Genomic DNA, 24755 nt, shown 5'->3' with positions numbered 1-24755 from the left:
AACTTGCTAATAATGCTTTTGTAAAGATATTATCACATTTATCACAGAGAGGCAAAGCCAAACTTTGAAATTTAAAGCATGTTTTCTCAAAGAAACAGAAAACCAAATGAAACTAACAAATTATTGTTTAACCCATACTACACCCAAGATTTTAATGGGGGTTTGTGCTTTTAAGCACAAAAGCAGGCAAAAATTTTTAGGTGTTTAATGTTTACAATTTTAAACATGCCACTAACTACTTCTAGCAAGGACATATTAGTAGCTCAAATAGCAGCCATTTATAAACCCCATAAACATTTCTCAAAATACACAGATGCAGGCTACTGACAAACTCTTTACCCCCAAAAATTAGGACCAAAAAACCACCCAAACAACGTAAGAGCAAACCCTCCTTATTTTCTTAATATCAAGACGTCCCTCCCCCCCCCCCCAAATTACAAAAACCCAAAAATAAAAATGAGATAACACCTCCAAAGAAGCAAAAATTTTACAGATTTTCAGTTTTCTGAAAATCACCTAGTACTAGAAGATAAAAGTGACTGGGGATGCAGTCCCCAGCTTTGCAACCCGTGTAAACTGGAATCTAGGAAAGCCAATCTAAGCGGTGCAGAACAGCAGAAGTAACAGAATTCCACAGATCTGCTTTATCAGGGTTTCTGATGGAAACAAATCTAATGAATGGCAATCACAAAACTCCATTTACTCCACAACATTGCAAGCCTGGTTGAGCATTAAAAAGTATATAATCACACAGCTTCTATAAATAATGCTCTTCATAGCAGTGAAAAACTCCTTCAGAATCAAAGGGAAGGTAAATATGAGAGGCAAGAAATGTATTTCCTCTTATATCAGTTACGTTCAAAAATGGAAGGTTCAAACAGAATGGCCCTAAGCTGGATGTAGCATAGCAACAACAATCCTAGAAAAAGTCCTGCTGAGCTAGATACATTGACATAAGAGAAAATGGACAGAACAGACTTGGCAATTAGCTAGAGGGGAGTGCTTGGTGATTCTGGAAATGAATTAAGACATATTCATAATATTTGCGAAATATGACACTGGATGAATCATTACAGAACACAAGTATCTATGTAAGCTAAAGCAACCAACATCATAAAAGCCAACGCTCACAGCAGAGACCCAAGTTATTGAATAACTAAAATAATGTTTCTTATTTTTCAGTAGCTGCATAGAATACCAAACAACTCTGAGCATTAAAGTTTGTCACCTCCACCACTCGTTGCAAAGGGCAGAGTTAGTACAAGTAAAATCACACACTTTTTGGGAGTTACAATATATAAACAAATTAAAAAACCCATGAAATTTACGGTTAATTGATACAGCTTGAACAGATTAAGCACATCACAGCTATACCTACCGCTTCAGTATGTATTGGGTGCACTGCAAAGAGCAAGGATGCAACCACGCTGCTCCTGTTGTCCAGAAAAAGCTTACAGACCTTGAGGAAGACTACACAAACCACCACATGAAATACCAGATTTAGGAAGTGGTAAGAAACTGCATTTAACTCGCTGAACAAGTAGTTTAAGCGAAACGTAAGAACTGTGAGGGGACGATAAGATTTATGACTCCTCTCCTAAAAGGAAATAAATCAATCAGTCACTACCAACTTATAAAAGGACTTTTACCCCAAAGTATCTTTCTAAAAATCTATGCATACATGATTCCCCCCCCGCTATTCTTAGGAATGTACCTTCAAAATAAAGACCTTTAAATCAGTAACACTTAAAAAAAAAAATCTAGTCAATGAAATGAAAACTTGATTTACAATTAAAATAAGTTGTTAATCAGAGAAGTTAATTCTGACTATTTTTCCTACTTCCACATAGTTTTAATGTATTATTCAAATATTTTGATTACTCTGCCATTTCATGTTTTAGATCAGTATTTTATAAAATAAAAATTTGGTGCACTCAGCTAAACGTATAATCTACGTATTTTCAATATGTCTACCAGTCAATACGTCTATGGTGCCAGTTACTCCATCCATAAACGCTTTTAAAAACTATACTTAATACCATCTTCCTGTTCCAAAACACATTTGTCAACCCACAGCCTGTTGATCTTTTGCTGAATATGTCCATAAAACAAAAGAAGAAAATCTAAGAAAAAACTGGGGGGGCAGAGAGAGGAGAGAGGGAACTGAATTCCAGATACATAGAGACAAAAATACGAGAAGAAAAAATATTTTAAAAAGCCACGAACAATCAAATTAATCTGACTTCATTTAGTTAAAATTAACCTGGCTTTCAGTTGGTTTTAAGTGCAAAATCAACACTGAATGAAATGGCTTTCTCCTGCTCCAAGTGGCTAGGGGTTTTTTTTGGAGTAAAAACATTGAAAAATACTATTTGAAATTTTACAGGTACCCACTTACTCTCAATGACTACAGGCCTAGATGACATCTGAGAGAGTCTGGAAGCTTTCGTTACAGGGTTATACGAAAATTATGTATCAAAGTCTATTTGTAGAGCTAGCAATTAGTATCTCACAAGGAACTAACCCTGTATGTTACAGACATAACAGAAGATTACAAGGCAGAATGCCTTGATAGGCAAAACATCTGTGACTGACAGAGAATGTTTACTCATTTGCTCAGCAATGGCACCATGTGTAACTTTCTTTGCAGGAGAAAGGAAAATGGTCAGTTGTCCAATTTCAACATTGGAATCAGGTAACAAATAGCATCTTGAAGCATGATATGACTTAATTTTCTTACAAGTTCTTTACTGAACAAATGGAAAGAATATAAGCAACATCTGTTCCTGATCTTATAGTACAAAACACTAACACCACCAAATTCCATCAGAAACAAAATATTCTGTTAAAAACCCATTAGGGAAAAAAAGTCTAAAAACTCTCTGCAAGATTTTTTTCCCATTTCCTAAATGCCTCAAAGTGTTTCACCAATAGTTTACCTCAGACATTGGAGTGCCCCAGAAGTCATTCTGAAACAGATTTTTTAACGGAGTAGAAGGATGCAAATCTTTATTGTCCAAAATCGCTGAAACATCATCAAAAACAAAGCCACAAAAGAGACTGTTCCAGTAGCAGGCTGCCACCACACCAACGATTAGTGCTGCTTCCTTCAGGCTTACATCAGCCATCTTCTCTAAGAGTTTTCATGGACAAACACTGAAATACATGGACAGAAACTTGAGTAGTTTTACTGATTAAAAACTAAACTTGATAAAGTCAAATTAAGATATCCAATATTTTAGAAGTTAATTATACTACATGTCTAAAAATCAATATGATACAAAACTTTTCTCAAGTCTCATTCATCTTACAGAATTTAGTGTTTTAATTAAAAAATCTCACCCTTAAAAAGCCCTCACACAAGCTGGATACACTGCTACATTTCATGTTTTACTTAAAAAAAAAAAAAAAAAGATTGATGATAAGTTCTGATGCGGTTTTTAGCAGACAGCTATGCAGTTTAAGTGAATGCTGCAAAGTGGAGAACTATGAAAATTAAGTTCTCTTGAACGGTGAGTAAATTAACATACTGACAAAGAATACTAAGTTATCAAAAAGGCAGACAGTATATGGTTTTTAGGTTTAAAGGTGTTTCTCAAAATATTTCAAAAACAATTAAACCCAAATTTCACACATTCTGAAGAAGAAACAGGAAACTTATGAAGATTTTCATAAATATACGTGTTCACGAACAGGTAAAGAAGGATATTAGTAGTAATAAAAATTAAACTTACCATTGAAGCTCACACCTTGCTCATTTGCATTCTTCACAGAAGTTCATGAAAAAGTCATTTTTCCTCAACTCTGCCAATTTCTCTGATGTCACTGAACGTTCATGTCTAAAAAATAGCATGCAAAAAAGACACTACAAATGAACTTTGTCTTATATGATTTTCTCCAATCTTGCATAAACTTCCTAAACCCTAGAAATTATTGAACAGTAATTTTATGATTATTTAAAAAATATGAGTCACCTGATCAAAAAGTGAAATTACTATTTATTGGGTTGTTCAGAAACACTGTTCTGCCCTAGAAGAGTAAGAAGGTAACCACAGGTCAAAGGCATGCTTTTTGACCACTGGTTGACACAGCATGGATTACTGCCAAGTATTGGGACCAAAGGTACTGAAAAAGCTACAGATAGTTGAACACTGACTTAGTTTGGAGAAAAAGGAGAGATGACTGAACAAAAACATATCCCATTTCCCCTAAAACTAGAGAGGGGTAACATCAGTAAGGACACAAAACAGCTAATACTAGGTGGATAACGTGGATCCATAAACATGTAAAAACCTACCAGTCTTATGCTTATCAGGGTTCACACATTAAAGCTGATTAGTTATTTGGAAGCTATGGTCTGTTTTATTATCATAAGCCCTGAAATGCTGGTGATATTTTTGTTTGTTGTTTGGGGTTTTTTTTAATTGTGTTCTAGTTTAAGTATAGTATCCTCTAAAAAAAGGCCATAGAGATATCTCATCCAGATAGGTAATCTCAGTTGTGGTTTGCAGCCTGGGCCTGAGAGAACAACAATTGCCTATCACAACTAGGGGTAAAGGGGCACTGGTAGAGAAGGAATACATGTGCAGTAAGACGCAGGTGCAGTTAAACTGAAAAACAAGACAAACATCTTTTAAAAGGAATCAAACCAATTAATTCAGTGTTATTCACATAATGGCAGTGAAGAGTATTTTTTTCTTTTTTAGTACTTGGAGCACTGGCTATTGGTGTTACTAAGAGCAAGCCTTTTTTTCAAAGCTGCCACCACCTTTGTAATTAAAAAAAAAAAAGGGGGGGGGGGAGAAAACCCAATGTTAAAGGATGCTGCTACATCTTTTTGCCAGGCTGGATCAGAGTACTTTAAAACACTAAGCCAAGATTAAGTCTGAACATATTTATGGTTGTCTTGGCAGCCAGAGAAACCTTACTAAAAAAAGAAAGCAAAGCATACTGCAGGAATACATGAAAAGACAGCCCCCTTTTGAACTTCAACTCACCAAAGCCTTTTACTTTCTCCCTCAAAGAATGTGGGGAAGAAGAAACTGCTGTATCACACCCTGCTGGAAACAGAGTTTGAAATCCCTTGTTTGCAATAGCTTCTGGACAGTGTACTTCCTGCTTCTTGAAGCTCCCTAGTTCTACTGAAAAGCAGCAACATCTGAGAAGGACCTACAACAAACATGTAATGATTTTCCAACATACAACCCTATATTTTTTAAATACTGCATTCCAAAAGTTAATGGGACAAAATTATATTGCCATACAGAACCAACTGTAAAGTTTATTTAAAATCAGAAAAAGCATTGCAAGGTGAGTGGGTTTTTGGTGACTTGAGACTTCTTTCTTAACAATGTAAGTTTACTGTACTGGTCAAAGTAGCAAGCCCTTGCAGATACTGCCTTGAGCATCAAAAAGTACTCTGAAGTAATTCTTTAACAATCCTATTTCAGGAAGACCTCGTGCTACACAATAAATATAACAAAAGGATGCATTCCTAAGCATAGCCTCCTATCCAAAGGAAAAACCTTAACCAACCTTAATTGCTAGCTCCTCAACTACTTTTTGTAGGTTTTTACTTTTCTTTTTCCTAGAATATCTGTCTAGACAGGTAATTTACTTATCCCTTAATCCCAGGCAATTCTGATGTTTTCACAAGCCTTTCTTTTCACTCTCAATTTCTAGTATTTCTTCTAACCAGAAACCTTATTTTACAGCACTACTGACCATCCTGTTCCCTGAAAGAGCTACATATACCTACACGCCAACTACAGGGAAAATATTGTTTTCATTTGAATGAAAGGAACTCTTAGGCATAAATAAATCGATATTTTAGCTACACCCAAAGCCAGGCTTAAGTGGCTAGCCCACCACCAGAACAATCTGAGAACTCCAGAAAAAAAATTCACCTTTGACATCATCACAATATTTAAATTTGCATTTGTGCTCTCCTTTATATCCTCTACATCCTCTCCTGCTTCCAGGACAAGCACAAAGGAAAAAAAATGGGAAATGCAAAGCCACATACAACCTGTAGATCACACAAAACTGTAGCACAGATACTTTACTACTTCTGACTTGCACTCTGCCAGTGTAAGGTCTTATTTTCCTGAAATACACACTAAAGATAAATGAAGTTTGAAAAATTACTTTTTCCTCCTGGTCTGATTACAGGGCAATGTAGTGTTCTTGCTGAATTAAAACACAAATATGCAAAAGATATTTTTGCAGTCCTTTATGCTAGCATAACAAGGCAGATGTTGAGGAAGACTCACTATCAGAACCACTGCTTCCTCTCTGCTACTACAGGCAGGTCCACCACCAAACTCCAAGCTTCAAACCTGGAACGACATCAACATGTTGAGAATGCAAGACTAGAACAGAGGCAGTCTTACAAAAGTTCATCTGTACTTGGTAAGCCAGGAAAAAGTACACCTGCCATTAATCTCAGAGGAAAACAGCAATTGCTATTTGACAGCCAACACTCTTTTCACGCCAACTAATCTGTTACCAGTTTGATGTTGGAAATTAAGAAGCCACATAAGGAGTATGCAAAACTGAGAACCTCATAGATTACAGATCCACAACCTTGATATGACTGGGCCCCTCAAGTGAAATCATGGTGAGTGGATATCAACATCACATCTTGCTCAACAGATATGTTGAAATTTGCTATCAATTCAAGTACGGTCTTGCAAGTGCCAGTACTTCACCGTTCCCAGTGATAATTGATAAATACCTGTAAAACACACTGCCTAACAACTTGTTTGTTAATATAGGCTTGCTGTGCTGGAGAACCACATCACTGACTGCTCCAACACATTTGAACAGATTGACTGTCCCTCAAGTTATGTTTTCATCTCACCTACCCGCTACTTTCACAGATTGCAAGACTGTCCAACAGATACCTTAACCACCCTTTGTGCTATATGACTGCCAGTTCATGGTCTACGGAACAGCCACAGAGCCCCCATTTTACTGGATGAAATCAGAACAGACAAATGTTATTAAGAAGATCTACATTGGATGTTTTAATTTACAACAATATCTGACTATGTCATAAAGAATATACAGCTGAAAACAATAAGCAGCAAGACAAGACTTGTCAGAAACTGCATGATCATGCGAGTCAATTGTGGAAAGACAGAATGCCCAAGCTGTGCAAAACACCTGACTGTTGATCTAATTTTCTCAAGCTGTTTGGCACAGAAATCTGCATTTTGCACTGTACTACTTTCATGCACGTAAAGAGACATTACATGGAAAAGACAGACAAGAACCAGAGCTCTCAAGCAGGTTTAGCTTGTAAGGCATATAGTCTTCCTCTTCCAACTTGCTGAGAACCCTCTAGGAGCTCATCTAGTCTTCTCATTCAAGAATTACAGACAAGACTAAGCTGAAAAAAACCTCAACCTCCCCCTCCCAACCCAAAACAAAACATAAAAACTCCAAACAAACAAAAATAAAAAAACGCACCCAACTTTTAGAAAAGCAGGAAAACAAAATATTTCTCTACAATCACTACCAAATCCATGATACTACAGACAGCTCAGCACTGCATACTGCAAAATATAGTCGTCTGTACAAAAAAAATTCAACACAAATAAAAAATGCATAATGATGGTCTAAGAGTATTCTTGGTTGGGAGATTTTTGGAGTGTGGAAGCCATCTGCTGCCAAAATGAATTTAGGAAAAAATAAGAAGTATGTATTTAGACAGGATTACAGCTGCAATCCCTAAATATGCAACAGCTATTTAGCACTCCGTAATTACCTATCACCTAATAAACATGCTATCTGCCACAACAGACCCTTACAGGAGCAAATAAATTTCCGTTGATTAGACACATCTAACTTCAGAAACTTGAAACATAGATTTAAAATTTTTCTTTACTGAGTAATGGCACTTTTACACCCTGAAGGGCATTAATAACAACTTCTGCTCTAATGAAGCCTACTTCAAAGAATATGCTCTATGCAAGTCACTTTTTTATTCTTTGGAAAAAGACATGGGTAGTGGCAGTAATAGAGAATTTGAAAATCATGGCACTTTGGTACGGGGAAAAAGCTTGTACAATCCACCTAATCGTGCTCAGTTTCCACAGAAACTGACAGGAAATTAATCTCAAACAGATGTCCCAATTACAAAGTTTCAACCTGTTCCAGCTTTTGTATGAAAGCTCTTACTACTCCAGAAAATACTCGGCATAATTGACATACTATTGATATTTGCAGCTTTTGATAGAGTCAGTATCTGGAAGGTCAGTTCAAGCTGTCAGAAAACTTTTTTTAAAAATTCACCTTATTCACTGTCCATAACAGAACATTAGTTACTACAATCTAAAGATGGATTTTTTTAATCTCATATTTGGAAAATATTTTCTTTCACACTTTATTACATAGTTATAGACATTAAAAATACACCTGACACTTTTCAGTCATACCAAGATGTTAAGATTTTCAACCATAATCAAACTGCAACTGTTCTCTCGAGATGAGGTAACAGAGTCTAACTCCAGAGAGTCACTTTGATAAGCAGCACTTTGCACGTGCAATGTGAAGCATAATTATTATGTAAATCTCAAGGAACTTAATTTTCTGTTATATTAATTAGGTTGCTGGAAACAAAACCCAGACAATTTGCATACGGATCAGGCAGTTTCTTGAAAAGCTTTGAAAACAAACTAATAAGCATTTATGCATGTACCTAATCATAAAATGTAGGCTTCCCACTCCGCTGTTTGGAGTTCTAAAGACAGAGAAGAAATAGACATATGCAAAGGAGCTGCCAAAAAAAAAAAAAAATTATCGTGCATCTCTTTTACTCTGTAGGCATGTACATTGATAACCACTGAAGGTGCAGAACTATTTAAAATATTTACAGTTCACACAGAAAACTGTCAGATTCTCAAAGGTGGAAGAGAACAAAGAACTGTTAAAACCACTCCTAGATTTATTTTTAAACAGGTGAGCCACAAGTTAATCCAAAAGCTGGTGGCCGAGACGTTGAGTATCAGCACAGATACAATGGGTTACCAAACCCAGCAGAACAGTCACTTAAAAATGGCATTTTAATTCAGCTTCTGAGGCTCTGCTTTGCCTACTTTCTACCCTTTCATATTTTTATTTTTGGCTAACTTGAATATTCTTTCTGCTGACTTGATATGAGTGTTAATGACAGAAAGAGATCATAATTTTGTTTCTGTTGTCCCTTTCCAACATAGCCTTTAAATTTATCTTGTATTAAAAATGTCACTCCAAGGTACAACTCCAGTATGACACAACTTAGATGTGCAACTGAGATTTAAATGATTGTGCTTGAATCTCATATAGAAGGCAAGCAGTATTTGGGATGATGGGAGAGGTAAGAATGCAAAACATGCCTGGATTCCCCTTTCACCTTGCTGAGATCCCAGAGCAGAACGAATAAAACAAGAGAAGTTTTATTGTGGCAACCTTCCGCTGCAAATACTACAAGATCAAAAGGAATAAGACTAATCCGAAGTACTTTTCATTCCCCAACAAGGCAATGGCCCCCAGCCTTCTCTTCATACAGTTTTGAAGGATCAAACAGATTAGGAATGGTAGCTCTGACATGGAGTCAGAACACGCATTACAGGCCAGAGGAAAGATTTCCCAGGGGGCAATCAAGCAGCTGAACTAACACTCAGGACATTTTAGGGTACGCTGGTACAAACAAGGATCAAAACATAAAACAAATTAGAAATGGGTGAGATGAAGATACTGGTTTGGCTTCAATTTGTTCAATGCAACGGGTGCAACAATCAGTTGAAATACAAACCACAGAGGTATGGTTTGTATTTTAAAGTATTTTATAGCTAAAAATTATTAACTGGATTTCACATTTCAAAGTCAAACCCTTAGGGGGTTTTTGTTTGTTTTCTACATTCAAACAGCAACAAAATAATACCTTTTATATTTAGAAAAACTAGATAAAACATTATTTATTTCCTCATAGAACACTGATGCAAAAAATAGTGTCTCTAAAATAAAGCTGATGAACACTTTCAGTGTTCTAGAAACACAACAGCAGAAACGGCATGTTTGTTAAATCCAAAGAATAAACGAACAAAAGCTACATGGGTGGCATAAGCTGCAAAGACAGCCTTTAGACTCTGTTATGCATGTCCTTATTTAGTATGCTTGGACAGTATATGACTTCTTGTGGTATTTTTAATAATATTCCATGAGGTCTTTCATATTGCAGTTTTTGTATCAGGTCTTTGAAGTGGCATACTGTTATTAAAAGTTCTTGTTTAACATGGATGCCTAACTCTTCCAGCAGGGTAGGTCAAGCTGTGTACTATGGAGCTAAACTGTTTTTTGGCTCCAGAACTACAAGCATGTATTCCCACTAAAAGAAGATTCACTTATACAAAGTTTGTCACGCAATTAGATATGACACAGAAGAAAAACTAAATCACTTGCTCTAAGTCATTCTGTGTTTTATACCTTTTTTTCCTTTTGTGCGGGGTTAATATTTCAATTCTTTTCACTCTTTTTTCACTTTTGGAAGTTTTCATGCCCATCTCAAAATCTCTTTTAGTTCTGCATCAATTTTCTTTACTAGCTGCACTACACAATTATAACCTAGATGTGGTTTCACTGCATGTGTAAGGGTGTACTTTCTATTGATTCTGTAATAGAACAACACTCAAAAAATGCTGAAGCACATTAAATAGCTATACTGGCCTTAAGAGCTTGTTAACCTGATGTACAGGACTAATAAAGAGTTCCTATTCAGAAGGATCCTAACATTTATGTATTATTTTATTTTCTGTATCACAGGTGGATCCATTTCCTGAAAGCTCATCTTGTAGCAAGGCAGCATTCTCTGTGATACACATTCTCTGTGTATCACCTGCTCCACCTATAAGAGTTCCTCCTGCTAAGAAACTGTTTTACACTTAAACATAATGAATTTTATTTTCAGTAACATTTCCTATTCATGAAATATAATCAGGTCTCTTTCCCTTCCCTAACTACACCATTTGCTTTTCTTACCCAATATAGAGCTGTAATTAACCAATCTCTGGCTGAGGTATAAAAGCCTTCACTTTCAATCAAGAATTAAATTATGCCATGACTGGAACAAGTTACATAACTATAAGGAGTGCCAAGCACCTTGTGTCTTGTCAGCCTTCATTAAATATCAACGCTAATCAAGAGATAGCAAAGAAGAAAATTAATAATCCAGAAAAAGGCAAAAGTCCAAAGATGACATTAAATCAGCTTTCTCTTTCCATTAAGAACCAAAAAAAAAAAAAAAAAAATCCTTTTCAGCTCTCCACAGCAGTTGAATGAATAAAGATACAGACACGTCTCAAATAATTGCTGGGTTTTGGGGTTTATTATTTTAAAAGATGTGTTCAAACCCATTTAGCTAAAACACAGGATCCCAAACTTTTTGGGCCATCAGACCACTACCTACGCTAAGACTCCCTCACTGGCCACCGGTACTCAATAGATCCGAGTAGTCCATAGACGTGATCCTTTCCTGTACTGCTCTGCCAGCTCTCTTCCCGACCACGACATACCTGGACAATGCTGCAGCCCTCCAGCCAGCCGGTCACTCAGGAAAGAGCGCGTTGCCCGCAGCCCCGGGGCAAGGCAGGAACCGTAGTGCCAGTGCAGGGGGCGGAGGGGGGCGGACAAGCGGCCGCCGCCAGGAAGCCTGAGGGAGGGAGCCGGCCGAGCCAGGGCGCCGGCCTGCGCCTCGCTCAAGCGGCACGGAAGCGTGCCCAGGGACCGAGGCCGCACCGCAACCCGGCGCTCAGCAGGCGCGGAAGGCTCAGGGATGAGGCCCGACCGGGGGAAGAGGACCACCCGCTGCCGCAGAAAACTACCGCGGGCAGCAGCTACACCGGACTGAACCCTCCCGCCCCCCAAATCCCGTCTGTGGGGGAACAGCGAACAGCCGACAGCCCACCGCCACCCGCCCTACCTGAGGCCGCAGAGGAAGCGACTTCACCCCTACCGGCGCCGCCGCCCACAGCTCGCTCCGCCGTCGCCAGACACGGCGCATGAGCGCAACACCTCCCCCGCCACCCCCCTCCGGCCAGCACAGGCTGTCGGGAAGCCGCCCCCAGCACGGCCGGCCCCGAGGCATGCCGGGAGCCGCGCGGCACGCTGGGACACGCAGTCCGTTGCCAGCGGCGCGATATTGCGGCCCGGCGCCGCTGCTTGGTGAAACGGTTCGTCCGAGCGGGGCTGCGCTCTGCCGCGCCCGTCCCCCCGCTGTGTGGCCGAGCTGTACCTCGGGATTGGGAGCGCCCGACCGGCACCGTGCGGCCTGTCTTGCCGCGGGGGCGTTGACTTTTCCCCGCGCCCGCGAGTATCCGAGTCCCCGGGAGCGGAGCTGGCGGGAGTGTTTGATGGCGTCGCCTAGCAGCGCCCGCCACCGCCGTCCTCGGGAAGCGGTGAGGTCAAGGGGCGGGGGAGGCGGCCGCGAGTGGGCACGGCGCTGCTCTGAGGAAGGAGGCCAAAGCCGCTGCGCTCTGCCGCCGGCCGGGGCGGCCCGCGCTCCCCCGGGACCCCCGCGGAGAGCCGGCAGCCAGGCCGGGGGCGGGGCGGGCCCGGGGGTGCCAGGCAGGAGCGTCCGGGCTCGGGCATGGTCGCAGCGCGGTGCCCGGAGGAGTTCACAGCCCGCTGTGTCTGCTCTCGGCTGATGCCTCAGCAGTGCCCCGCGATGAAGGTGGACGCAAAATAAGGCAATTTGTTAATTCAGCAGTCAGATGAAACGGAGGCAGAATTGTCTCTCAGCAGCACCCTGGAGGGATCGTGGGCTGTCACTGTATCGTTCCTGGGGCTGGGATATACAAATGGGGAGAAAATAGGAACGCTGCACAAGATCCCATTTTGTTGTGGCTTTGTAGTTAAGATGTAGTGCTCTGCAGACCTAGCGGATGAGAGCTAGTCTGGGTAACGTCATTTGAAAATCAGAAGTAGCTTAAACAAGGTCAGTCCTGGTAAACTAATGTGGAGTTAGCAGAGCACATCTCCTGCATGACTGTGCTGCTGCTTGCTATTCCATCTTGCTCAAGTATATGCAACTCTGTGCTAAACATTAAACACTTATGCAAAAAGAGCAGCTATTCCTGCTGGAGCTTAACTTCACTGTGATGATAAGGTATCTGCAAGGTAGCTTAGGTGTCTCTTTACGTGGTTTCCTGTAGGCAGCACAGGACATTATTGTTGCTGTGACAGTACTTAAACATGCCCACCAGAACTCCTTTTCTATCTGCCCTTGCTGAGCTTTGTAACATCTGGCTATTTTATGTATGTTTGATTCCTTGAGTAAGTCAAGAAAATCTTGTGATAACTAATGTCAAATGCACATCTATGTCACGCTTTTTGTAGAGTCATGATCTCAGTGTCTCACCACACAGGTCATCTGTCAATTAAAAGCACAGGTTCTAGTTGAGGGCAAGGGATCAGCTAAATTTTATGATGAAAAATTCCTCAATTAAATAAGTTCTCTCTTATTGTGCTTTAGTATGTACATACCGTGGAACATGCTATATGCTTAGGTTGTGCCCCCCACACCTTACTATAGCTGGTCTCCCAACAAGTTGGATTATTTTATATAGCGATAGCTCTCCTTTTAGATCAAATTTTAGGACTGATATTTTCTTAAGACGTTATTTTATAAGTTAAGAGAAAAAGCAATTTGAAAGATGGAAGGTAGGAAAAGATTGGCAGTAATCAGGTTGTGTATTTGCTTTCAGAATAGTTTTGATTCTTGGGCATTTCATACCCATAATTCTTACATCTTAATGTTTAAGAAAATATGTTTTTTTAAAAAATAACACTTAAACAAGTATGTTAACGAAATCAAGTAGTATTCAATTAACTGAAGTAGGAGTGCCAAGATCAGTATACACCTGCAGGTGATTTTCTTGTATTTTCCTTTGCCATCTACAACAAAACAGAAAAGCAAAAATGTATATATGATGTCATGATTATGAAGTCATGGATTATATGGAATGCATGTTTTCTAAAACATTTAGCAAACACTGAAGAAATGGTAAATACAGGGAAGCTCTCAAGTAGTTCATATATTCTATAAAGATGAGGAAAGGTTGACTTTTATCCTCCCTTAAGCATTCAACTGGATTTCAAAGTCTTACAGCTCTTCTTTCAGACTGCTTAGACATTTTTGGGAGGAAAGTAAAACCAGTTCAGCCTTTCATTAAGGAAGGAAGTTTCACTTGTTGAGTCTTTAAACTGCTGAATGATGAACAGGGTGCACGATGGAACAGATCTCAAAATATCATACTCAGCATAAAGCATTGTTACATTTATTAATCGAGCTTGATTTTTTTCTATAAAATATATATCCCTGCTATATCATTAGTTTTTTATTAATAAAAAGGGTTTTTTATTATTAAACCAGTTATTTTTATTTCTTTCTTAATTTTTTTAACCATTTATACCATATTCATAATTTAGGGCAATAAGCTGATTTAAAAAAATGTTCTTTTGTTTAATCTTGAGAGAATCTAATTTTGGAAATATTGATAATAAAGGCTAGAGACAGCTCCAGAGAATAGAATAATCCAAGACCTCCAATCCCTTCTGCCTTTTCAGATACTGCATTGACTTTCAGGTATGTGAGAAGTCACTGTGGCCCACAGCAATCAGTAGGTAAGCAGTAGAACAAAACTTTGCACCAATTTCTGATCAGATTTTTCTCGGTTTCCAGATTGTTTACTGTCCTTTATCAATTCAAGTATTCTAATCAAAAGAAAAGGGTATTTAATACAAGAGCTCAATATCTTAGAAATTAATGTCAGGAAATGGATGCTCATAGTATCAAACTAAAGCAGGTGTTGGTTGGGTCTTAAATATTAGAAATAATGATTTTGTGACTGTAAGGAGATGTTTATCCTACAAGGGCTGTTTTAAAGGGCATCCAGTTGTGTTTGTTCATGAACATAAAAATACCGCATTGAGAGGTGGGGAGGAAAAGAAGGATATTAAAGTTACAATAGAGGTTTCGCATGTGTCTTGATCTTCACTGTTAGTGTCACAAATTCATTGAGTATGCATGATGTAATTTTTAACTTAGAGAAAAATTGGGTTTACTATAATCTCCTTGGTTGCTGTAGACCAAAATGTGAACACGATGTTAATAAGTGTTATGAAATCAATACAGTTACTAGAATCATCTTGTGTGGTTCAGTGGCCAGGCTCCTTTAAATCATTTGACATAAAATTGATTGGCACTGATATTTCTGATAATTATTATTTTAATTTTTGTTCCAGGAAAAATCATAAATTCAATATGGCACCCATTTTAGATTGGAAGAAGCTTATGAAAGTTGATCCAGATGCTCTGCCTCATCAAGAGGAACTAGCGGACAGATTGCTGGAGAACATATCCAAGGTACTCAAGGGGAAAACAGAATATAAGGGGTTTGGTATGCATTCTTGCCTAAACTTTCTCTGCTCTTTCACTTAAATAAAGGGTTTACTTTGTAGATTTCATTGATATTTGTATATAAGCCCTGTTGTCTCTTTTTGTAGGTTGATGGCAAAGACTTAAAAACTGAAACTCTGGAACAACTGATACACCTTTTTAAAATTACTCAGTCACTAATGAAGGTTTGCATTAATCCTCACTTTTTACAACTCTACAGATACATTTGGGTTTTTTTTGTTTAACTGAAAGCATCATTACTTTCTCTTTTTTTTTTTTTTTTTTTCTTGCATTGAACACACTGGTTACTCCTAAGAATTTCTTCTTGTAGCTGTTGGGGTTATAGCATGTAGCAGTGGGAAGTGAATAGTATTAACATGGTTATATAGTTAAGGAACCTTAGTTTTATAGATGGAAAATACAAACAAATATCTCAAAAAATTGGTTAGATATTGTAAGTTATTGGTAATGATTTTAACTTCAGTAGAAGTTTTTGTGGTAGGTTGATGGTTTAGAGTAAATAAAAGTCACATGAATGAATACAGCTGTCCTAAAACTGATCCTATAAATCTATCATCCTTTCTTGAATTTACTCATAAATGTACTGAAAGGAAGAAATAACAGCAGCATGGGTTAGCACATTGGTTTTAGAGAGACTTTTTTAGTGTTTTTAATTCTCACTAATATGCTTTTGAATGTTTACATAGCCCTGTAGAATAAATTACTAAAGAAGATATTTCAACAATCTGAACTTCTTGTCAAGAAATGGGAGTGGTGCTATGTTCTTTTGTAAATGTTTTCATCATTTTAAACATGAGGTCTATGGAACAATCTTTTAATTTATGTTAGCGGTAAATATTTCTTCTTTGCTTACTGTACATTTTTTTCCAGATGAAAACTCAAGAGGTAGAGCTGGCACTAGAAGAAGTCGAAAAAGCTGGGGAAGAGCAAGCCAGATGTGGTAAGTGAGCCTTTTTTATGCTGTTCCTGAAGGATTTGTTACAGGTATTTTTTCAGGGTTTTTTTGTGGGGGTTTTTTGTTTGGTTTTTTTTGAGTTCAGGGAAGTGAATAAACTACCAACTACTCTCAAGTCAATCACTTGAGTGAAGCCAGCTATTTAAAGACTAAGTTTAACCATTGTTTTATGTACTTTTTAGCTTGTTGAATAATTCACTGTATCTGTTCTATTTTAACAGAAAATCAATTTAAAACAAAGGTGATGAAACTTCAAAATGAATTAGAGGTATGTTTTAAAAAGTTTTCAGTTTATAGATTGCTCTTTGTTGGGGTTTTTTTAACGAGTTTTTTTAGGCTAGTATTTTAATCTGGTAAAGCGATGTAATAGCCCTACATTTTAGCTAGTACTTTTTATTGGCTTGAATAAATCCCATTTATTTTTAGAGATCTCTGGATTTTGTTGAAAGAAGCTAGTGAGCCCTTCCTGTTGCTTTTTCTGAACATTAGGAATGTTACTCTTAGCATCTGCTTTGTTTTTTTAGTTCTTTCTATTTTGAAGAACTGTGCTATATTTATAATGTTATTTTAATGCTCTTAAGATGGCACAAAGATCTGCTGGTGGTCGTGATACTCGGTTTTTGCGTGATGAGATCCACCAACTGGAAAAACAATTAGAACAAAAAGAGAGACAGTTAGCAGATCTAGAAAAAGAATTGGAAAAAGAGAAGAAAGTGAATGAACAGGTAAGGACTTCAGCTTGACACTTCTAAAAGCAGGTCTGGCACATCTTTTCAAAAGTGGATGTTCTGAAAAGAACCTCTGAAATTAAAAAAACACTGATGAAATAGGACCACTGTACTTTTGTTTTCTGTTTTGTTTCTGGAGTTCTTTGTTTTCGTAGTTTGTGGTGTTAGTGCTACATAATAAAGGTTTTCCGTCTTGTTCTAGCTTGCTCTTCGAAATGAAGATGCTGAAAATGAAAACATCAAATTAAGGAGAGAGGTTAGTAAGGAATTATTACCGATTTACTGTATTTTTAACTTTATTTATAAATATATTATTAACTTTCTGTATTTATAATCGTTGGTGTGGCATGATGTTTAATTCTGTTTTAGAACATTTCCTCGTTACTGGTACAAAGAGTATATGGAATTTTAATCACATTTAGCAAATATATGATATGTCTGCTCCAATGAAATTTAGTTAATGGAGGTCAGGAGGTGTCTACATTTGAATTTGCATAGTCCTACTGTGTATTAATTTTGTCTGGATTTTGTGTTTTGAATTTTTAGTGTTTTTCTTAAATACTACTGACAAATAGATTTGGTAGATATTAGACAGCATTTGGTTTATGCTTGCTGCTTTTGCTAAGATTGTCTGAAATAAAATTATAACAAGTCAAAAGTTAATATAATAATAAATGCAAAGGTAGAGTTAACATTCTTTATTACTGGAATTTTTTTTTAAATCATTCTCTTGAAACATTTTTTTCTAGCTATTTTTAGGGCGGGGGGGGGAAGCATGTTTTATAGCATTTAATACCTGTAATCTTGGCCCCTGAGAGAATAAAACAGACAGCCAAAGTTAAATTAATGTCCTGGGGGGGGAACCTTGAGAATCATTCATCAAAATGCCTTTTTACATGTGTGTGTATATATGTACATGCATGCACAGGTATATAGAAAACTATTTTATTTTGTCTCTGTGTTGATTCCTGTTGAGTCTTCCTAAAGCAAAGATAATTTCTAATATTTTTCATGCGTCGTTCTCATGATCTTGTTCTCTCCTTTTTAATCTGAAGAAAAAACGCATAAAGAAAAAGGTGAGGCTTCTCAGTTTTTTCAAAGCAGACTGTAGGAATTTAGATAGATTTGGACTGTCTTACCTCTTTATGTTAGCTTACTAGAAAAACAACTGCTTTATCTTCAACTCTTCGAAATAGGTTTAAGTTTGGCTTGCTTTCTGTGCAGAATGAACAATTGCGTCAGGATGTAGTTGACTATCAGAGGCAAATAGATTCTCAAAAAGAAGCAATTCTATTACGAAGAGGAGAGGATTCTGATTACAGATCACAGTTGTCCAAAAAGAACTTTGAGCTTGTCCAGTATTTGGATGAAATTCAGGTAAAACCTTTGCATGCTATTGAGTATTTATTAGACTCTTACTGACAATAGTGTTTTTCACAAAGCTATGTCAATTTACAGATCAAGTCATGTGGAGTAAGGGAATTCATAATGCAGTTGGGTTCTGTGATGCATATACTCTGCCTCTGTGAATCTGTCAGAGGTAATGAAGTTACTGGCAATGGGAGATGTGTCTTTTATTTGCTGTTAGGATTTGTGGAAATTGATGATCTAGAGGTGAAATACTGTCTTGTGTGCTAATTTCATGTAAGACTTTCAAGTCTGACATTTAAGGTAGCTGTCAGTTAGTGCTTATTAAGGTGTTAAGGTGTGCACTTTTTAAAAGCAAGTTTTTCTTTAATTTTGCAGAATTTGACTGAAGCTAACGAGAAGTTAGACATTCAAAACCAAGAGATGAGGAAGAATCTTGAGGAATCAGTGCAAGAAATGGAGAAGATGACTGATGAATACAACAAAATGAAACTAATTGTGCAACAATCTGATATTGTTATGGATCAGTTAAGAAAAGAGAAAGAACAGTACAAATTTCAAGTAAGAACTGACTCATGTTATTGAATGTATTTTTTTAAGTTTATACTATTTTTGTCTTTTAGCTTAAATTAAAAAACATTCAACATATCCAGTTAAAAACACACGCTCTGCTGAAATAACACTCTCTAAAAGTAGTGTGATCTTTAAATTTGGTGCAAATTTTAAAACTTGACTGCAGATCACAAGGTTTTTTTTGTGCAAAATGTTAGTCATACTCTGTTCTTAAGAGTCATGACCTTCCCTTGCTGCTGTAATGCTAATCTGTTAAATTGTATGTGCATGATGTAGTGTGTTTGGACATATACATTTGTTAAGCAAAACATTTTTGTGATATGATGTTCATCCAAATGGCATTTCTAGGTTCAGGAGCTTGCAGACCAGCTGAAAGCAAAGAATGAGGAAGACGATCCACTCATGGCAGCTGTAAATGCAAAAGTTGAGGAATGGAAGGTACTTTTTAATATTTTTTTATTATTTTTAGGGATTGTTTCAAGTGTCCTGATGATATTTTATCTTCTTTTCAGAAAATCTTATCTTCAAAAGATGATGAACTCCTACAGTGTCAGCAAATGTTGTTTAACTTGAAAGAGAAAATGAAAATGGCCCAACTTGATGTAGACAGAAACAGTATACTGGCCCTTCAGCAGGTACAGTCTATGTGAGAAATTACCCACATAGAAATTACCATTCACTAAATATGCTAGTGACCAAATAATTATTTAGTCTTTCATAGTTTGCAAATACCACAATATGTATTATGTACATTTGAGAAATATGAGGCAAGTTGATTCATTCCAGTACAAAGTTAGCTGAATAGACAATGCACAAAGGAAACTTTTCTCTTGCTCTGCGTGTGTGAACAGAGCTCTTGGTAGCTGGTTCTGTTACTTTCCTAGTTATGTCTTCTGACTATTGGCAGAGTGATTGCTTTAACATCTAAGCTTCCATAATTTAATGGTTTTTTAATTGTAGCGTAGTTTCTGTCCTCTAAGTTTGTTAGTTAAAGGAAGAGTCTTACCTGGCATTTAATTTTCCATTCCTTTCTGTCACCTGATACCATACTATTAAGTCTGTGGTTCAGCCCATGATAGAGCTAGCTGAAATTAAGTATCTCATATTCATGCAAAATTGCATAGTTCTTTATAATTTTGAATTTCCTCACTTTCTTGAAAAACGTAAAAAGAATAAAAAAATACATAACACAGCCCATTAGGAACCCTGAAATATACATTATGGAGAGCATACTGTATGATACCAGGATGATTTTCTGCCTTGCTTCAAGTTTTTTAAATAAATAATGTCATCACATTTGTGTTACATATTGGGGCCTTGTAGACTGAGCAGTATGGTGAGATATATTTATGCAGTCTTTCAAAACTAGGAACAGATAACTTCTCAGGAGGAAAAAACCTTAAGTACAAATCAGCCTTTGATGATCAGAAGAGGAAGGCAGCTGAAAGTAACTCTGATAAGCAGTTGAAGAGTTTGGTTTTAGTTGACTAGATGGCTGTAGAGGTTGCTTTTATGGATGACTGTCATTAACATGACATTTTGAACAGTTTTGTTGAAATAAGCATATTTTTAAAGCAGATACTTTAGAATTAAATCAAGTTGTTGCACTGAAAATGGACTGAGCATGTTATGATTCGGTGTATGTTTACATTCTAAAGGGTTATGTTTAGCTCCTTTCAACTTTGCTAACTCTTTAGCTTTGAAATGTGGTTATATTTGTCCTCTAAGAAAGTCTGAGCTTTTGTTTTTCGTAACATTAGTGTAAAGTAAGGTTGGCAACTCTTGAGATTTTTACATTATAATTTCTTTCTGTAACTTTTTTCCAAGTCTCTTTTTTAATCTTTGTCTTCATTTTTCATTTATCACAGAAAAAATAGCATTAAGCTCTCTGTGATATTTCTAAAGTTCATGTATAAGTGCAGAAAATAGTATAATATAAATAGAAGTCACTTTCAGAGTCTCTGTGTACTTATAGATGTATATGCATGCAAAACAAGGTGTAACATGGATTTTTAAAAGTTGGATGACTTACTGAAAGGCAGTCTGCAATACAGGTGTCATGTATGATGGATTGTTAGTCCTCCCAATCTTGAACTTTTATCTCTTGGTTTCCACTGGCAATTGTTTGAGGAAGCTGTAAAAAATCTGTATTGTCTGAAACTTTTCATCATACATTGGCTAACTCTTAGAGAACTGTTCCATTTAAAACTGATGTACTAAAATACTGCTTTTATTTTTTGTGTGCATTTGAATGCTTTATTTTTACTCTTTCTTTTATTTTTCCTGCTTTGCCTTTATATACCCAACTTCTAGATAATATCTGAACTCTATGTTGTAAGTATAGTATATTTGATGTTCTAGAAATTGTTTTGTATTAGCTACTTTTAATTTCTTCATTTACTTTGTGGTGGTCTGTATTGGTAGCTTGCCTGTCAGTAAAGAAAAATTCTTTAATGGAGTTTCTCTTTTTGGTGTGTGTAGGGTGTGCAAGAGCGAGATGCTCAGATAAGATTGCTTACTGAGCAAGTTGAACAGTATACCAAAGAAATGGAACAAAATGCATTTGTTATTGAGGAATTAAAAAATGATCTCCAAAAAGATAAAGGTAACATGACCATTTTATTTTAATATCTATGGAAAGGAAAATAAAAACCCACAAATTTACTGTGCATTCTTTATTCTCTAGAAATACAGAAAAAAAATATTTGCAGTATTTGAGTAATATTATTCTCTAATTTTCTTGTTTAATTCCATTTATAAAACAATCGTGAAGAGTTTAAATTTATTCACAGTAGTCCAGTGGGTTTTATAGGTATTACAGTGCCTAATAAAACTGTACGTGGTCTGTAAAGGTTACAGCATAACATGTAAGGTCTCAGCTTTGTCCAGAATTGCAAATGAGAAGTAGCGTGCAATTACAAATAAATTCTGATGTCCCTTATGCACACTTACTTCTTATAAATATTGTTTGAATGAACAATTAGGAAAAAAAAAAAAGCTCTCATATGTAGTCTTTTGCAATTAATTAAAAAGAGCAGAAAATCAAGATCTCCTTCATAACATCATCTGAAGTGTTTCTGTCTTGCTTAATGGCTGATAGCAAGAATTCGTAGTTGAACTGTAAACAGATCAAGGTTTTTCTTTCCAGGTCACTCATCTCTTGCTCAGCAGAATCGTATTGGCGATATGCAAGAAAAGTTAAAAGTGCTAGAAGAGAGAACTAAGGAGGCTGAGAAATCAGTGGAATTAGCAGAAGCAGATGCTAGAGAAAAGGACAAAGAGCTCGTTGAGGCTCTGAAACGAATGAGAGACTATGAAATGGTAAACAGTTTGTCAGAGTGGGCAGGGTATTTCATCATATTTTTAGGAGATCATTTTGTCCTTCTATTTTTTTATTGACTGTGTTCTAATTAGAAATTAAATTAATTACTTCTGACATCCTCTCCTCTCCTCAAACAACATTTAGTGGTCATTGACTGTATGCAGTTTGTTAGCCATACTTATTTTTTACAAGTTGTCGGTTTTAACATATTCATATGGACTTCTGAAGTCCATTGAACAGTAATTGAGCACTCAAGATATGATTCTTTGAAGGATCATGTAGTAAGAGGACTCAATTTTGAAATATACAGAGACTCCTCTGTAGTCAAAAGACAAATTTGTAGGATCTCGTTTTTATTCAGTAACTTTTTTCCCTAAACATAGTGCGGAAGAGTGACACAGGTTGGAAAACATTTTTTTCTTATCTGTGTAATGATGAAACTCAGATTCATCATTAATTTTCTTACATCTTCTGTTGGTTGGTTTTACTTTCCATTTGGGTTTTTACAGGGGATATATGGTTTGGAAGAGGCTGTTGCTGAAATAAAAGATTTAAAAAATCAAATCAAAATACGAGATCATGAGATTGAAACATTAGTTAAGGAAGTCAATAAACTTGAACTTAAAATAAATGATTTTCTTGATGAAAATGAAGAACTCCGAGAGCGATTAGGTATGCTATATCCATTATGTTTTCAATTATGTATTGTGTAAGAATTGAAATAACATTATATCATGGAAATCTTTTATTATACCAAGTAACTACTTGGAAATAATTTTGTATATTCTGCTAATATTTGCATATTCTGCAAATATTTTGTATATTCTGCTAATATTTGTTATTTAGGACAAACTGCATTAATGTGACTGAACATGAATGTACATGACTAAACTTGGCTTACAGGTTGCTTTGAGTGAAGGAGAATAGATTTTGTTGTGCTTTTTTGGTTTTGATTCCTCTTTGACTGTACACTGCTTAATTAATTTCATAATATGGTATTTGGAAACCATAACATACTGAAGTTGTAATGCTAGATTGGAAAACATAGAGAAAACTTTGGACAGGCTTATTTTTACATAGAAGATGCTAAACGTAAATATAGTTAATTTTAGGTGGCATTTTATTGCATTTTGGTTTTTGAGTAATGCAGTAAAATTATGCTTTCTTCTGGTGTTACTACATGGAGCATAAAATGTGTGTACATATATAGAAATATATATATTCAACTATCAACATATTTTAATTTTTTAATTCTATTTGACTAGTTATGTTCTGATTTAAATTAACTGCATTCTAATGATTGCTAACATTAATGTTCCTGCTTAACAAATAATTATACAGCATATACTGTGTTTTAGGTCTTGAGCCAAAGACAATGATTGACTTAAATGAATTCAGAAACAGCAAAGCACTGAAGAAGCAGCAATATAGAGTTGAAAACCAGATTCTTTTGCAAGAGGCAAGTGATAAATCCTATCTTTGTGTAAGTCCTACATAATAAAAATGTATTTGAACAAAATGAAATACTGATCTGTGAATAACAATATGCAGATTGAAAGACTTGAAGAGGAAAGGATTGAACTGAAAAAACAGGTTCGTAGGTTGGCTCAGGAGAAAGGAAGAAGAGTTGCAACAATAGGTGGGAATTTTTTTTCTATTATAAACTGTTATTTCAAAAACATAGTGTCTATACTTATTAATATAGCTATGTAATATTTACTCATTTGTTTACATTACAAGGCTAAACGCATTTCATTGAATGTAGGAAGAGGTTTTACATTTCCATGGTCTTACAGCCGAGTAGCTTTTCGACTTACAATGGCTAGAAATGCGTCACTGAGAATAGTGTCATTGGCTTGCAATTCTTAGACGCAGGATGATCTCGCCACGATTTTCGGTAAATCTGTATAATGTATGTCTTTCAAAAATGTTAAAATTTCAATTCTGTGTTAACCAGGGAAGCATAATGTGCTCAGATGGAAAGTTATACAGCTCCTTACTTTGCAGGTAGAAAACTAGAACTCAGACATACTAAATGAAATATATCCCCTTAGTTGGAGACCAATTAAAAATTGATAATAATTTATTACTTGTATGTTTACTGGCAATTAGGACTGGATGCTGATGATATGCAGATAACTGATAGCTTTTCTGAAGAGAAGGGAATGCATAAGAGGAAGTTGGATTTCTTGAACAGACATGATATTGCTGAACTAAAAGCAAAGGTAGGTTCGTAAAACAGATTCATAAACATTTATTATATTTCTCTTTCAAAATAAAAATAATGTTATTTTGTAAATGTTCAAATATTACTCTAGGTGCTTTTATTAACTGCTTTTAAAAATTAAA

At 36.4% G+C, this 24755-nt stretch overlaps 2 protein-coding genes across 14 annotated transcripts in view; one reads left to right on the top strand and one right to left on the bottom strand.

Annotated features, from left to right (window-relative positions):
• The window catches only part of TMTC3 (transmembrane O-mannosyltransferase targeting cadherins 3), a 34080-nt gene extending 21988 nt beyond the window's left edge, over positions 1–12092 (bottom strand). Inside the window, exons 1-7 of one of the 11 annotated variants that reach the window (XM_075748117.1) lie at positions 11963–12081; positions 8705–8746; positions 6273–6338; positions 4672–4768; positions 3735–3839; positions 2940–3156; positions 1379–1597 (exon numbers count right to left, since the gene is read on the bottom strand). In XM_075748117.1, the coding sequence (XP_075604232.1) occupies positions 1379–1597; positions 2940–3128 (408 nt within the window). In that variant the 5' untranslated portion in view covers positions 3129–3156; positions 3735–3839; positions 4672–4768; ... (1 more) ...; positions 8705–8746; positions 11963–12081. Of the gene's footprint in view, positions 1–1378; positions 1598–2939; positions 3157–3734; positions 3840–4671; positions 4769–4997; positions 5163–6272; positions 6339–8704; positions 8783–11555; positions 11574–11962 lie in introns of those variants that run through there. The other 10 variants (XM_075748125.1, XM_075748095.1, XM_075748085.1 and 7 more) reach the window with 10 other exon arrangements.
• Positions 12093–12125: 33 nt separating this feature from the next.
• Positions 12126–24755, top strand: part of CEP290 (centrosomal protein 290) — a 119431-nt gene continuing 106801 nt past the window's right edge. For 2 of the 3 annotated variants that reach the window (XM_075748051.1, XM_075748071.1), the window contains exons 1-18: positions 12126–12437; positions 14517–14664; positions 15286–15406; positions 15547–15624; positions 16331–16400; positions 16637–16683; positions 16997–17140; positions 17346–17399; positions 18368–18520; positions 18890–19072; positions 19433–19522; positions 19597–19719; positions 21566–21689; positions 22233–22405; positions 22916–23078; positions 23765–23865; positions 23958–24045; positions 24519–24631. In XM_075748051.1, the coding sequence (XP_075604166.1) occupies positions 15305–15406; positions 15547–15624; positions 16331–16400; positions 16637–16683; positions 16997–17140; positions 17346–17399; positions 18368–18520; positions 18890–19072; positions 19433–19522; positions 19597–19719; positions 21566–21689; positions 22233–22405; positions 22916–23078; positions 23765–23865; positions 23958–24045; positions 24519–24631 (1806 nt within the window). In that variant the 5' untranslated portion in view covers positions 12126–12437; positions 14517–14664; positions 15286–15304. The remainder of the gene's footprint in view (positions 12438–14516; positions 14665–15285; positions 15407–15546; positions 15625–16330; positions 16401–16636; positions 16684–16996; positions 17141–17345; positions 17400–18367; positions 18521–18889; positions 19073–19432; positions 19523–19596; positions 19720–21565; positions 21690–22232; positions 22406–22915; positions 23079–23764; positions 23866–23957; positions 24046–24518; positions 24632–24755) is intronic. The other variant, XM_075748061.1, reaches the window with a different exon arrangement.

This window comes from Balearica regulorum, chromosome 1 (genome assembly GCF_011004875.1).
Source record: "Balearica regulorum gibbericeps isolate bBalReg1 chromosome 1, bBalReg1.pri, whole genome shotgun sequence".
Taxonomy (NCBI): Eukaryota; Metazoa; Chordata; class Aves; order Gruiformes; family Gruidae; genus Balearica; species Balearica regulorum.
Note: the sequence above shows the minus strand (reverse complement) of the source record. Positions and strands in the feature narration are given on the sequence as shown.